The following is a 16,359-nucleotide window of genomic DNA, read 5'->3' as shown; positions in this document are numbered from 1 at the left end:
GTACATTTTATGTGAGAGGACTAGGACAGGCCACTTAACCTCATCTATAAAATGGGGATGATCTTAGCTGCCTGCCTCTTTAGGTCATGTGAACATCCAATGGGACCCTTTATGAAAGAGCTTTCTCTCTGTGAAAATGCTGCACAGGTGAAAGATTATATTGTTGCCAAAACTTTAATTTTTGGCCAAGTACTCATCGAATTTTTTTTCTTAACTATATTTGTTGATTTCCCACATTGAGACTTGAAATGCTAAATTTCTGTCCATGGTAAAAGTTTTGGTTGGTTTGTAAATTAAAAAATAATTTGGTTGGGGCCGGCCAGGTGGCGCAAGCGGGTAAGTGTGCGCGCTCCACTACGGCGGCCCGGAGTTGACCGGTTCGGATCCCTGGCGCTCACCGACGCCCTGCTTGGCAAGCCATGCTGTGGCGGCCTCCCATATAAAGTGGAGGAAGATGGGCACGCATGTTAGCCCAGGGCCAGTCTTCCTCAGCAAAAAGAGGAGGATTGGCAGATGTTAGCACAGGGCTGATCTTCCTCACAGACACACACACACAAAAGTTTGGTTGATTTTTAAAGAACGCTCTCAATTCTAGTCACCTAGTGTGTTAACGATCATTGTGTGTTTAGTGTTCCTAGTATGGCTCTCACCTTTACAAAACTGACCAGTAGAAATTAAATAAGCATCATTTTGAAAGGACATCAATCCTCTTTGTGTTTAAATAATAATATTCATAGAGTTATTAGAGTTTTCTTAGCAACCATCCTAATGAGTCATGGGGAGAGAAACCTGTTGTCCTCCCCAAGGCAAAAAGAAAGGTATATTAAGGTGATCCCTAAAATCTTGGAGGCTGGCAACAGTTGCTCATCTTGAATTGGTCTTGGCTACTTGACAAATAGATACATTTATACTATGTACTGTTATGTGAATTCGTGCTAATTAATCCACTTATATTCTTAGTTCTCATGCAGGCTCTCATGTTTGCTATTCAAAATATGTGCTTTAGATCTTGTGCTTGTAACTTTTGTTGTGGTAAGTTATTTTCAAAGGGCTTTTCTTGCTTTTAGACTCTGTGTTGAGAGATAAGGGGATGGTTTGTGTTGGCAGAGAGTGAGACTCCTAGCCTCCCTCCGTCCCAGAAGGTGTCATTCCTGTGTCGGTGTTCCACTGCAGGGAACTGTCCCAGAATCAATATTTGCATAGGAAATTTTCCCTAACCTACTCTTACTCTGATCAGATAAAAGAAAAGTTAAGCTCAAAAATCTAAATAGCTGCTTCCTCCTCCTTCCACCACATGAGCTGCATGACTAGAGGGCTTGAAGAGAGAAATTGTCTCCTTATATCTTCCTGACATTACTCTTCATATTAAAGGGTCAGAAAGTGCTCCCTTTTAGGCGACTCTATGGATTTCATACATGAGACTTCCTGGGGTGATCATAAATCCCCGGAAGTCCAAAAATAAGTGTTTGTTCCCAAGTGAACCACTGGCTAGAATGCATTCTTGGAATCATAATTTTTCAGCATTTCCAAGAAAATAATGTTATTTATGTGTTGGAGGAGACCACTCTCATTTCTTTGTCATCGGGTGCTGAGGTTGAGTCCACCAGATCTTTGAGAGAGTCTCCATTATGCACATTGAGGTAGATTGCTGAGTTAACCTTTGCCAAGTCCGTTAACGTGCCTGTGTTTCTGTTTCTTGCTCTGTTAACCAAAGTGTAACACTGGGCAAAAAATTTTGAGATTGATATGGCAATAAGTATACCATTGTAGTTATGGATAAGCTAGAAATGTGGGGCTGAATTTTTATCCCAAGTATGCTTTTATGTTCATCTCTTCCTCCTTTGATTCTATTTGTATATATTAAGAATTATGCCTGAATCTCAAAAAATAGTGTTAACTCTCAATCCTGAAATTGTTATTCATTGTCCTGCATGTCCTATATCATGGTATAATAAGGAAAGCAAAATAAATGCCTAGACACCAGAACATTGTTGTTTTAAAAACAAAAACATGAATTTAGTAGGCAGAAATATTCCCAAATTTAATTTTCTTCATTTTTATCGAAATTAAAACTTTAAAGAGCAAAAATTCAAATAAAGCATAAATTAAATGCCAAGGTATTGTTGGTACTTCATGAGGGTGATGTTGTCCCACACTGGTATGGTATCAAATTGCCCTCTAAGAAAATTACTCCCCATTACAGGAGGAAGAAAGATTTCTTATATTATTTCAATTGGTTAAGTGGAGTTCCTTATTTCTACAGCCCATTGCATTTTTAAGTGGAATTTAGGATGTTATTCTCTATTTTATTTTTCCCTTTGCTTTCTTGCTTCTAGTTTTTCTGAGAAAATATGAGTGTTTTTCTTTATTCTTAAATGTCCTCCTAATCGGGCTACAGTAGCAACAGGGGACCCCCTTTGAACAAGCATGAATGGAATATTTTGCTGAAAATAGAAGAAAAGCTTCTGCCCACTTCCACTGTTCCCGCCTTGCCTTTGGATGCTCGATGGTAGGAGTTATCCTAGTTATCCGTGGAGTTTAGCAGAAGAATTTCCCTTCCCTCTTTTTTCATAATAGTTATAAAAGAATAAGTATAAGTTATAGTTATAAAAGAAGTAGCTTATATAAGTAGGTGGAGTCAAGTTGTGCCATTTCAGTCACTTGGGGAGGAATTGTTCATCCCAGTTAGTTTTCACAGAGCTCACACTGTGTGCACAGCATTTTAGGTGGGCTCCAGGGTAAGCACCATACAGTGGGCATAAAAGGCACACAAAAGCAAAAGGTACATGAGATGATATTGAAAAAAATACAGAGCAGAGAGTGTGGTATTTAAAAGTACACAAAACAATGCAATCTGAATCCAGAAGTACAGTGGGTGATCTCGCTGTCAGCAAGGTTGGTATGTTTTTGGCCTACTTTTTGATGGAGAGGGCAAAAAGAGTGTCGATGCAAAATAACCGATAACCATTCTATAGATACGAGAAATAAGGTGAGTTTACTTGAGCCGGAGTGAGGATTATAACCAGGGAAGGCCTTAGAAAGCGTTCCAGAGAAGCATGGTTTTCAGTACAGTCTTATATCGTTTTAGAACAAAGAACATACATTAACCACACCCAGGATACATTTCCATCAAAATTTCAAAAGGTATTCAGTTCCAAATTAGCAGATCAACATGACAGTGGTGTCAGGAAAGGGACTAATCCAGGCGTTACCAACAGGGCATAGGAGGGGAAGTATTCATTCTTATCTTAAGAGAGTGCATACTTTACTTTAATGATTACGCAGATGTACAGTGTATGTTTGATAGGCCATAAGTCAGGCTTTTTAGTTCGAGCCGAATCAGTTCTGAACTCAATATTTGAGAATCTCTTGTCAAGAGTAAATGGTGTGGTGCCTACAAAGAATAACTTAGTCTTCTTAGAAGTCACCCTTGATTGCTGCTTCTCCCTCATCTCCCTTTTCTTCTCTCTTTGTATTCAGTTTATTGGCAAGTTATGTCCATTTTGTCTAAAGACACAGCTCAAATCGTCCATGTTTCTTTAGCTTGTTGCCACTTCCCTGGTCTGAGCCATTGTCATCTTTAGCAAGACAAGAGCAACAGTTGCTTAACTGCTCTCCCTGCTTCCTGTCTTGCTAATCTTAAGTCTGTCCTTCACAAAGAAGGCAAAAAGAACTTTTGAAAATATACATCAAGTTATGCACTTCCCACTTGAAAATTCCTTGGTGCTTCCCCATGTTCTAAGGCTAAAATCTAAATTTACAGTGGTCTGTGTTCTCCCTGGTTTAGTCTCAGATCACTCTCACCTGCCGTGGGCAGCTCTACCTCAGCCTTCAGCTGAAAGACCACTTCTTTTTTTTTTTTTTTTAATCTTTTTTTTTTTTTTGTGAGGAAGATCAGCCCTGAGCTAACCTCCGTGCTAATCCTCCTCTTTTTGCTGAGGAGACTGACTCTGAGCTAACATCTATTGCCAATCCTCCTCCTTTTTTTCCCCCAAAGCCCCAGTAGATAGTTGTATGTCATAGTTGCACATCCTTCTAGTTGCTGTATGTGGGACGCGACCTCAGCATGGCGGGAGAAGTGGTGTGTCAGTGCGCGCCCGGGATCCAGTAGCGGAGTGCACGCACTTAACCGCTAAGCCACGGGGCCGGCCCCAAAGACCACTTCTTCAGAGAAGCACCATCCCTTCTCCTTCCCTGAAATGACCTCCCCCAGTTGGTTTTCTGTCATTTCCTCATTTATCATGACCTTTAATTCCATCTTTTCTATTATTATTATTTTTATTATTATTAGTTGTAGTAGTAGTAATTGTTCATTGGCTGTCTCCCCAGCTAGTATGTGTACTTTATGAAGTCAGAGGCTTATCTGTCTTCTTCACGGGAATAACCCTAGTGCCAGGCACGTAGCAGATGATCAATAAATATTTGTTAAAATGAAAGAGCAAAGTGTATAAAGAGAAAAATAATCAGATCATTGTGCTTAGATCAGAGTTGGTGTTGAATGTCAGTGTGAAGTTGGAGATTAGGAGGAAGCTAGAGAATTCAAGGAAGACCTTGAGTGATGAACAGAGTTCAGACTTGATAAGATAAGCAATACATAGGCCCAAGTGTGGCCCTCGTTGTTTTTATATTTCTTGAGACTGATTATTTTAGCGGTTGTGCCCAAGCTGGATTGTATTAGGGAGAGGCTAGAATCAGGGCCTTTGTGTTAGGAAATTATTGCACCAGCTCAGAAAGGGTGACAAGGACTTGGATAGGGAGATGCTGGGGAAATATGGGAGAAGAGGTAGATTCAAGACTCCACATTTGGAATTTTGTGGTAACAATGCACTGAGCAGTCCAAATATAAAATATTGTGCTTCCTTTATTATATGGCACTACCAGCCAACAAACCATACTGTTTAAAAAAATGACTGTTCTCAGATGAACTTGATAGAAGCCTTCATCTATACCCCGACTCCCCCTTAGGTGAAGCACAGTACTGACATGATGATGTCTGGATGGGTTTAGGTGAAGAGGAGAATTGAGATCAAATTTTTCCATTGCCATTGACTTAATAAATGAGATAATGTACATGCCCAGTGCTACAAGTTAACTTTTCATCCAAATAACAAAAAAATAGTACCAGTATTTACATTTTGTGAATCTACCCAGCATTATTTTTTCCTGACAGATTGCTATCTGAACGAGTATGATCTGAAAGAGGTTTATTATGATGCTACATTTTTTTTTAATAACATTTTAAGACTTTTTTTTTTTATAATTTTATTTATTTATTTATTTTTTCCCCCCAAAGCCCCAGTAGATAGTTGTACATCATAGCTGCACATCCTTCTAGTTGCTGTACATGGGATGCGGCCTCAGCATGGCCGGAGAAGCGGTGTGTCAGTGCGCGCCCGGGATCCGAACCCGGGCCACCAGCAGCGGAGCGCGTGCACTTAACCGCTAAGCCACGGGGCCAGCCCTGATGCTACATTTAATATTGTTTTTTTTTCTTTCTTTTTTTTTTCTTAGCAATTGACCAAGATGAAGAAAACAGTGACAAACACGTAACTGTGACAGAAGCTGAAAGTGTTCCAGATTCTCAGGTATGGTTGATCCTGTGACAGTCCTTCTCCGCACCTTTTTTCTGTGTTGAGAATGGGGAGACAGTACACGTGTTTCCAAGTGATACAGGTTTTTACCTTTTGTTTTCTGTAAATAGTGGTATTCCTGGGACTAAAGTGCTTATTTTTTATATAGAGGCATTTCACAAGAAAGGCCCTGAATTGCTAATCATATTTATAATTTGATTCATGGAAAAGGGACAGATAGGGACATATACTACACTTCCCAGAGAAAGCAAGGAAAGTACGTGAAGAACCAGAAGAGGCCACTCTTAGGGAAGACCATCCCCTGGAGAAGGCAGAGGAGAACCAGCTAGCTGACAGCACAGCTGCGGCTTGGCCAGACAAATTAGTGTGATGCCTCACCTGCCAAAGATTTTGTGCCAACCTCGGTATCTAACTCATGGCACAGATATAATTTTGGTAGCAACTTACCTCCAAATACTATTGTGGCATAAAAACTTTGGACACCCTAGTGCTGTCAACTATTTACTCATGTAAAAGCAGAGTATTTAGGGATTCTTAGCTTAGTTGACCCACTGCATTTCACATTTAACGTTCTAGATCTGTTGATTCTGGTCAGAATAATCACATTTGCTTTTTCAGTCAAGATTGCACAGATTGTAATGTTTTAGTAAGTTCAGATAAGGAATTGTTTTGCTACGGTAATATTGAAAATACTGCAATCGACAAGTTCATACTGAAATTACACTTCAGGCTCCCAAGCAAAGCTGGGCAGAGATACCTCAATTTCAAGTATTTGCCACTTTCTCGAAGGCTTCTTAAATCATTAAATTATTAGTGGCACAGATGTTTCTAAACAGAAATTGTTGTTATTCTTTATTTGTCTTGAATTTATTCTATGGACTGTTCTAATTAGATCAGGAGCAGGTTCTGTTTAGGTTTGGACATCCAGAGTTAAGTTCACTAGGAGGCATAATCATGAGCGTTAATAGGCTAGGCTGCTTAGGAAGGAAGGCACTGTCACTTCCTTTGAGGTGTCTGAGAAAGCTTAATCTGCTACAGTAGAAGCACCAGTTTTATTGGTTCGATTCTGCAGGTCTGTCTATACAAATGCTCTGGATAGAATCATCAGTAGTGCAAGTCATGTTAGGCGAGCTTAAAGAAAACTTTCAGAATTTCACCATCAGATCTCTAGGCAGAATTAGAAATAAATACATATGTGTGCTCATGGGTGTATACTTGTGTGCACTTTACACATAAATTTATTAATTTGATGTTTGATGTGTATACATATAATTGAGCACCTGCACACCAGACTCTATGGTAAGTATTTCAAATTATTGCAGTCTTCACTCCAGAGTATATTTTAAACAAGTTAAGTGGAGATTGGTTTCTCATTCCTTCCCCGTGTGTGATGAAATATGTCACTATGGGAAAAATGCCCCTAGGCTGCTGCAAACTTTGGATATATAAAGGGTTAAGACAGTTACTAATGCCAGAGAGACTGGGCCTTGTACACAGGTTTCCCACCTGCCGGAAAACTCTAGTTCTCCCCTCGTGTGTTAGCTCCTTTCTTCTTTTTCTCACTAAAAATATCTTTTCTGCCTAAGAAACTCCCTGTTTTAACACAGTGATGTGTGGGCAGAGTGAAGAGAGCATGTAGACTTGGGTTTGCATCCCAGCTCTTCTTCCTCATAGCTGGTGCCTTTAGGCAAATTCTTTACCATCTGAACCTGTAAGTTCCTGTAGGGTAACATCTGTGTCTTTGTCACCATAATGTCCCTGCTGTGCTAAGCAGTGACTAGCATGCTAGGTTTTCATCTCTGTAAAGTGAAGATATTATGAAGTTGTTGTGAGGTTGAAATAAAGCAACATAAAAATTGCCTGCAATCCTGGTACTTAAAAGAATTTCAATAAATATCAGGCAGCATATGTGAGGTGTAAGGGTGCTGTCTCCGGGGCCAGATTGCCTGGGTTCTCTTCCTGACTCTGCCACAGTAACCTTGGGCGAGTTACTGCAGTCTCCTGAGCCACATATTCCTTTTTTGTAATAGTGTTGAGTTAACACTTGTGCAACACTTCATATGTACTAGGCACTCCTCTAAGTTCTTTGTTTTTATTAACACATTTAAACCTCACAACAAACCCTGTGAGGTAGACAATATAATTACCACCACTTTACAGATGAGCTGGTAAGTGGTGGGGCCAGGAATCAAACCAAGGCAGTCTGGCTCTGACATCCTTGCTTTTAACCACTGTACTAACTGCTTTCTAACATCTGTAAAATGGGGATGATTGTTGGGTTCTTTTGAAGATTAAATGAATATATGTGAAGCAATTAGAACAGTGCCTGGCACATAGTAGGTATTCAGAAAAGTTAGCCTCTGAGTTATCATCATTATCATGATCAAGTCTCACATCGCTTTTTGGTTTGAATATTGAAGGTATCTAACACGGCTAGGCTGCAGTGTTACTCTCTGCCTACCATTATGGTATCTTCACATACATAAACATTCTGGACCCTTCACTCTTTATAAGTCTTTATATAGGCCTAAAGGATTAAAGAATCTTTATCAAAATGCATAGAATTTTTGCCAGGTTCTAGTTTAGGTTCTAATGAGATCTTCAACAAGTAATTTACAATGTGTTTGAGCTTTGGAAATTCTTGCTTTGATTCAGGTGGCTATTGACCACTGGGTTCAGTAATTATTTTCATTGTCTCCTATCCTCCATTGGAATCAATCATGTTAATACTAAGTGATGATAACTATTAATTATATAAATTAATTGCCAAATATTTGATGATTAATTTATCAATAGGCAAAGTGTGACTTTTTTTTTTAACAGACTGAAGAAAGATCTTATTTAAGGCTGTGATAGCTGTCATAGAAAACAGATGATCCTTTTAAATCTTTTATGTTAGAATTTATTAGAATTTGTTTATTCTCTTTTTACTTCTTTACTATTTGTCAACTCTGCTGCCCTGCTAAGTAGTATGGTCAATAATGTATACAGATCTGAGCTGTAAGTTCTCTTAGGTCAAAACAAGATGAAGTATTGGTGACCTCCCTATTCTAGTCTGAAAGTTCAAGGAATAAAATGTATGTAATGAATGAACCCCTTACTTCATCAATTATGTAAAAACATAATGTATTTAGTTTCATCAGAAGAGATAATTGTACAAGTGTAATAGATTAAGAAAGTCTTTGAGGGAAATAATAGTAATAAATTTCATGTAACTATGGTTTCTGCCTCCTTCCCTGCCCCCAGCATGCTCTGGCAGGATGTATTATCACATAGTGTTTGGATAGGATGGGTCTGTTCGACAGGCGTGGTGTATTAACACAATTATCCACGGAGGGGGAAGACTGGAGGAATGAACCTCCCTGAACTTGCATTGCCTCGCCTGTACAGTGAGGGACTAGGAGTCACTGAATGATTTCTAAGGCTCTGTGATGCCCCAGCATGGTGTTTGAGGCCTGTACTAGTGATGCCCGGGACATTAGTACACCTGCCTTCACCATTACACTTTCTGTCATATGCACTTTTCACTGTGAATGCTTCTTGGTCCTTTCCCCAATTAATAAAGGGTATATTTTTCTATCCCAACTAGGAAGAAATTTTTCATAGTCATCTTTCTCTTTCTGAAGAAATTTGAGAAAATGAATACTTGCTGCCCTAAAATTATTATTTTTTATTATGAATTGTCTTCTGAATTTTTCTGGAAAGAATTCTTAATATTTTCTGTTTTGGAAATAGGTGCATACAGTTGGGTAATGTAATATACCATCCCAACCCATCAGTATTTTATTCTGTCGTTTGGATTTTCTGTTTGACGTAGCAAAAAAAAAATCATAGGAATTTCTACTCAAGACTTAATTTTTAAAGAAATGAATCTATTATGAAGTAATCAATAAAAATTTATCCAAATAACCTGAATTTGTATTGAATAGCATTCTGTTATTGCAAAAGTGCTTTCATGAAAGGTGGACTCGTTCATCCTGTTTTTCCTTCCCTTGACAGCAATTTTTGCATGATGTTTTTTCTAGGTGTTTTAGAAAAAGTGATTTTTAAAGTTGTGATAATGCAGAAAATGTTTTCGTACATAGATCTGTGCTCTTTCACCTTTTGGCATAAAGGTCGTTCATTTATCATCCTTGTAGCTTTTCCTAAGGGAATCCTGTCCAAGTGTCCTTTTACCACTAAAAGAATGGACCCAACATTTTTATGACTCCATTTATAAAGGAAACAGACTTTTCATTTACATTCATAACATTTCTCTTCTCCAATACTGAAAATCATATGAATAGCTTTAATTATACGTTACAGAGACTTTTCTTTTTTTCACAACAGACCTTGAAATAAGGCTCTTAAATAACTCTTCTGATGGTTACACATTAATCTTTTATTTTTCTCTGGCCTAGCAGTGTTAGGTAAACTGTTTATAATTAATTTCACATAGATAAATTAAGTAGTCCAAGAATTTGAAAGTCAATCAAGGACTGTTAGTTATCTTGCTTCTCCTGCCATAACAAAGCTCCCAAAATATATTACTAAATTCTTGGGTTTTTTGAATTAAATCACTAAATTACAGAGCTGTGAAAGGGCCCCCTCAGAGAACATCTAGCTTAGTGTGGTGCTTCCAAAGAGTACTGCCTTATATAACTATCTAGGATTTACGGGCATCCCTCTGGGCTTGAAGTTCTCCAGGGAATTTAGAAGCATTCATAAATGCTCCTTGAAAGCCTTTTTTTTTTGAGAAAGATTAGCCCTGAGCTAACATCTGTTGCCAATCCTCCTCTTTTTGGTGAGGAAGATTGGCCCTGAGCTAACATCATGCCCATCTTCCTCTACTTTATATGGGGCATTGCCACAGCATGGCTTGACAAGTTATGCGTCGGTGCACCCCCGGGATCCAAAGGTGCGAACCCTGGGCCGCCAAAGCGGAACACACGCACTTAACCGCTACGCCACTAGGCCAGCCCCCTTAAAAGCCTTTTTTGATAATTGTTAAGTAAGGAGTGCTATAGAACTGATTAATCTCATGAAAATTCATCTAGAAATTATGCAGAAACCAGAAAATCAAGATAGCAATATTCCTTTTTTAATTATAAGATGATTTAATTATAAATATGAAATAAGTCAATTTGAAACCCATTTTTAAAAGTAATAGTATTTTATGTTTAAAGTACACAATTTGTGCACCCAAGTATCTGATTCTAATAAAAATGTATTTCCTCAAGAAAGAAACGTCAGTATTTAGAATCCTAAGCATACGAAATGAAGAATGTCTAGAGTTCCTTAAAAACTCATGTTCACACAGAAACCAAAAGAGTAGTCAAGGTCTCTTAAATTTCCTCTGTTCAGTCTCACTCTTTTATTGCTGATGATATTATCAGTTGTTTTTTAAAAATGTATATAGGAGCCACAGACAGGAGGAAAGACTCTCTCCAAATCAGAGTCTGTGGGAGCTTAGCCCAATTGCTTTGGAGCCTCTGCTGGCGAGAAGAAGTAACAGGCTCATTTCCACTTGCCAAGTTAGTCAGCTCCACAGTGCGTTCCTCCTGTGTACCACCCCTGCCTGGCCCCAATCTCACGCATGCCCTCTGTTATATGAGCTGCCACACTGGGGAGCAGAGAGACATTGGGACTAACCCATTTCCCTACTGAATAAACAACCACGGAGCACGTCCTGAGGTTGCAGGGTTATTAACATCCTCTCTCCTCTAGCAGGACGGTATATTAAACACTGTGGGGATGACATGGATGGAGAGAGAAGAAACTCTATATGGTCAACATAATTGAATTTTCTAGATAACAGAAACTTATTCCTTTGTGTCCAATATTCAAAGAGTGTTAATCATTTTTGTGTAGAAATTTCCCTGAGTAGTTTCCTTGCCTTGTTAAAGGAGGATACTTAACACCGCTGATCCTCTTTTACTCTCTGGTATTGATTAAAAGAGCATCTTCAAGATCGGCCCATATATGTAGCATTATCACAGGTTATGGACTCTGTTGAAATCCCAACAAACAGAAATACACCCTAAGGAGGATTGCTAGGATGGTAAAAGGATCCAAAAATAAAATCAAGTGGGCCCTTAGTCATGCTTGGCAATCTTATTCTACATTCCTTAAACTACAGTCCATTTTCTTCTTCTCTTCCATCAGGAGCTGACAAACAACAACCTACTGCCTGTTTTTGTAAAGAAAGTGTTACTGGAACGCAGCTGTGCTCATTCTTTTGCGTATTGACTCTTGCTGCTTTCACACGAAAACTGCAGAATTGGGTAGTGGCACCAGAGACCACATGGCCCGCTGGGCCTAGAGTATTTACACTCTGGCCCTTTACAAAAAAAGCTTGCCAATTCTTGCAACCGAAATGACTGTTACATGCCTTCTTTTCTCCAGCATCTTCCCACAGTCCTTCCTCAGCTGATAACTTGACTTCTTATTTTTCTGGGAAATAGAAGCCTTCAGAACAGAATTTCCACATGTTCCCACCACCAGATATGTCAGCCTACCTGCATATTTACCCCTGTACTTCACCTTCTCTCCTGTCACAGTGAGTGAAATACTCATACTCGTGTTTCTGTCTGAGGGTAGATTTTTATGCTCTTTTCCCTTCTGAAGGACATTGCTCCTAAAATGCCCTCTCTCCCTCCTACATCATCAAATTTCTCTCTCTACTGGGTGATTTCTAATAAAGATAAATATGCTGGACTATCCCTCACCTTAAACAAGCAAGCAAGCAAAACTCCCTTGAACATCATTCTTAGCCGTTGCCCCATTTCTTTTAACAAAACTCTCCAAAAGAGTTGTCTCTCATTCTCTGTTAAACTCGTGCCAATGAGGCTTTTTTCCCTACCACTTTTTTTTCTTTAAAAAAAAAATGTTATATTCAAAGTCACCAATTACTTTTGTCAAATTCAGTGTCAATTATTTTGAACTCATCTCATTTGATATTTCAGCTGCATCTGATCCAGTTTTTCCCTCCTTAAAACACCTTCTTCACTGCTCACCCGCTTCTCCTCCTGGAGCCACTGCTTCTTACTCTCCTTCTCTGATTGCTCCTCTTCTTCCCAATATCTCAACACTAGACTCAGTTTGTGGATTTCTTCTCTTCTCTGTTGACATCACTCTACTGGTAACCTCCTCATTCCTCTGGTTTTAAATACCAACTACCCTGTGCTGACTCCCAAAGTCCTATCTCCAGCCTAGACTTCTCCTTTGGACCTCCAGACTGCCAACCCAGAACTGCACTTGGATGTCTAATAGGCATATTCCTTCCCAGACCTTCTCCCTCAGTCTTCCCAATCTCAGGAGATGACAACCGTACCCTTCTAGTTTCTCAGGCCCAATATCTTGGAGACAACAAATTCTGTTGGCCCTGCCTTTGGAATATATCCAGATTCTAACCAGCTCTCACCATCTCTGCCACTACCACAAGTTCCAACCCATCTCTTATCTGAAGATGAGTCTCCTACTTGGTCTTGTAGCTTCGACTACTTCTCCCCACCTAACAGTGTTTTCTCAACCCAGGAGATGGAATGATCCTGTTAAAATGTAAGTCAGATTATGCCAGTCTCATGTTCAAAACCTTCCAAAGGATTTCCATCTTGTTCAGAAAAAGAATCTAAACTCCTTACACATCCTGTAAGGAAACTACATGATCTGGTCTGACATCACCTCTCTGACCAATCCCACCAGTCTCTCTCTTACCAGCTCTGCTCCAGCCATGCTGTTCTTTGCTCTTCCTTGAACATGCCAAACACACCCGGGCCTCAGGGCACTTGTACCTCTGTTTCTCTGCCTGAAACACCGTTCCTCACTTCCTTTAGGTCTCCACTTAAATGTCATCTTACTAAAGAATCCTTCCCTGACATTCCTATCTTAATAATACTCCAATCGTTTCTCTGTCTCCTTACCTTTCTTTATTTCCCTTCCTATCATATATTACCATCTGATATTTCATATCTATATGTTATACAATCAATAGGGGATGTTATGCATCCCCTATTGAATGTAAGCTCCATGACATGTGGGACTTTGTGGTTTTTTTTGTTTTTTTGTTTTTGCAAGATTGGCCCTGAGCTGACATCTGTGCCAATCTTCCTCTGTTTTGTATGTGGGATGCCTCCATACATGGCTTGATGAGCAGGGCATAAGTCTGTGGTTGGGATCCTAACCCGCGAACCCCAGGCCACCGAAGTGGAAAGCACATACGTAAACACTACACTACTGGGCTGGCCCCAGGACTTTGTTTTTTTGTTGTTGGTGTTCACTACTTTATTCCTAGAACCTATAGTAGATCTTGACACATGATTGTTGCTCAAATAAAATCTGTCGAGTGAGTGAATGAAGGCATGAATAAAATAGAGAGCTAGAGGAATATACATGCAGAATGCTAAAAGGAGGATATCATAAATATTGGTATTTAAATATTTGAAAGATTGTCATATTGGATAAGAGGTAGACATAGTTTCAATTGCTTTAAAAGGCAAAACTAGGGCCAACCCCGTGGCTTAGCGGTTAAGTGCGCGCTCTGCTAGTGGCGGCCCGGGTTCGGATCCCGGGCGTGCACCGACGCACCGCTTCTCTGGCCATGCTGAGGCCGCGTCCCACATACAGCAACTAGGAGGATGTGCAACTATGACATACAACTATCTACTGGGGCTTTGGGGGGGAAAAAAAAAGGAGGAGGATTGGCAATAGATGTTAGCTCAGAGCCGGTCTTCCTCAGCAAAATGAGGAGGATTAGCATGGATGTTAGCTCAGGGCTGATCTTCCTCACACACACACAGAAAAAGGCAAAACTAGTACTCATGGGTTGATGTTCAATGGTTTCAGAGTTTTGTCTAATGTGATAAGGGACTTTCCAACAATTCTGGCTCTCCAACAGTGCACAGGCTGTCTTAAGATAAACTGAGATCCCTGTCTAAGAAAACCTTGGAAACAAACAGAGGACCACTTGTGAGGGATGTTGTAAAAATAAATCTCTGACTTTGGTGGAGGAATTCTGCTTGTTGTCCTCTGGGAATCTGTGATTTGGGCCACTTGAAGGATTTTTTTATTTCCTTCCTAGTTATTGGAGAAACTGCTGGATAAAGAGATGTCCTTGCCCTTGGGAATAAAAATTTAGTCATTTCTTTGCATGGATGGTCCCATTTCTCTGATACCCATTCAACAAAATGAGTATCTTTAGCACAAACCCTTAAGACCATGAAGCTATGGATCACTTGCTGGCCCCTTCTCTGTATTTGGTCATGTTGCTGAGTCCATTAAAATCCTGTAGGTTGTATTGGGTGAAACAAAGATTCCATAGTTTTGACTGTTCCTGCCAAGAGTAACTTCATATTTCTTTATTAGATCATGTCCTGATATGGCAGTATGAATCATTTTTGAAAGAATTTGAACAGAAACAGTTCATAATTTCTGTTATAATGAACATATTTTTTTTTTCAAATCAAAATCCTAGATTCTCCTCCTGTGTATTATTATTATTTAGGTACTTTGGTGTAATAAAAAATATGATGCTTTTGGGATCATTTCCAAACTCTGGTGAATTGTAAGCTTTCTTTTTTCAGTTTATTTTTAATAAACTTTTTTTTACTGTATTTCATGCAGCATTGGAAGTATTTTGCTAATAATGCCCCATAGTAACTTTCCACTTGTGAAAAAAAATTATTTTGTGATCTTCTTGTTAATGTGTATTTGTATATGGAATGATCTGGTGGAGCTAAAGAGTTAGGAGGTTGTGTTCTGTTATTTTTAGTACTCTGTATCACTTCACCCTTATGGCCAGAGTAGTTCCTGGCTAACTTTCCCATGAGTTTTTAACCTCTTGCTAGGCTTATGTAACAGGAAACAGGCTGTCAGGAACAAATAGTGGCATATCAGGAGCAGACTTCAGTAGCAAATGATTTAGTTTGCTCTGCCGTTCACCCTCTTAAAGTAGACTGATAAATGATCTCAACTTTAAGACTTTTGGTGTGGCATTCCTAAGATTAAAATAATACAATTTCACTTCTGGAAAGGCAAAATATTTTACCAAGACTCTGATTTAATTGAGGTGGCGGCAAAGATGAACTTATTATAAGGTGAACTTTGCAGTGGTGTCATGTCCTGGGACTGTGGATTTAAGTATATCTTCGCTTTTTCTCCAACTCTTAAGGCAGGGGTGATGTGCAAGCTTCAGGAGAGAGATGATATCGGACGAATTGAACTGGTCCAGAAGCTGGCAAGAGAAAACTGTCAATTTTTGCAGACGGACAAAAAAGAACAGGAGAAATCTGAACACGTAAGCCCTTTTCCTCTTGGGGATGCAGGTTTGAAGGGGTGGAAAATGTTTCTGCCTGGTTGTGTGTTTGAAGGAAAGAATATTTTATTTTAAATTCTTTAGGTTTTGTTTTTTCCCCCTCCAAAGCATCCTCCTTAGTAAAAATGACAGCTGCTCATAGCTCTAAGCTAGTTGTTTATGACACTGGACTTATAAGGGAACTCTTCTCAAAAGTAAATCATGTGGAAATACAAGAACATATGTAAACAAATATGAATGCTTGTCTATTTATGATCCTGACTTGATGGCTTTCAAGTTTGACTTGGGGAGTTTCACTCCATCAGATAGTTTGTGGAATATGAATTTTGAAAGAACATTCTAAGGTACTTTTATATTTAGTACAGGGGTGGATCTTGTTACCAAATGAATGTATCCTAAGTCACTAGAAATAGATAAGAACAGAAGAATAGATTATAGATGCTCTCACCAAGTGGGAGAGTCAGAAGGGCGTTTTCC

General features: G+C 39.3%; 1 protein-coding gene across 2 annotated transcripts in view; it reads left to right on the top strand.

Annotated features, from left to right (window-relative positions):
- Nucleotides 1-16,359, top strand: part of RAPGEF5 (Rap guanine nucleotide exchange factor 5) — a 220,801-nt gene that overhangs the window by 103,514 nt on the left and 100,928 nt on the right. For both annotated transcript variants that reach the window (XM_087428762.1, XM_004418931.3), the window contains exons 8-9: nucleotides 5,512-5,585; nucleotides 15,739-15,864. In XM_087428762.1, coding sequence (XP_087284888.1) covers nucleotides 5,512-5,585; nucleotides 15,739-15,864 — 200 coding nt within the window. The remainder of the gene's footprint in view (nucleotides 1-5,511; nucleotides 5,586-15,738; nucleotides 15,865-16,359) is intronic.

The sequence above is a fragment of the Ceratotherium simum genome, chromosome 1, assembly GCF_057802395.1.
Source record: "Ceratotherium simum simum isolate JZ-2026a chromosome 1, ASM5780239v1, whole genome shotgun sequence".
NCBI lineage: Eukaryota > Metazoa > Chordata > Mammalia > Perissodactyla > Rhinocerotidae > Ceratotherium > Ceratotherium simum.
Note: the sequence above shows the minus strand (reverse complement) of the source record. Positions and strands in the feature narration are given on the sequence as shown.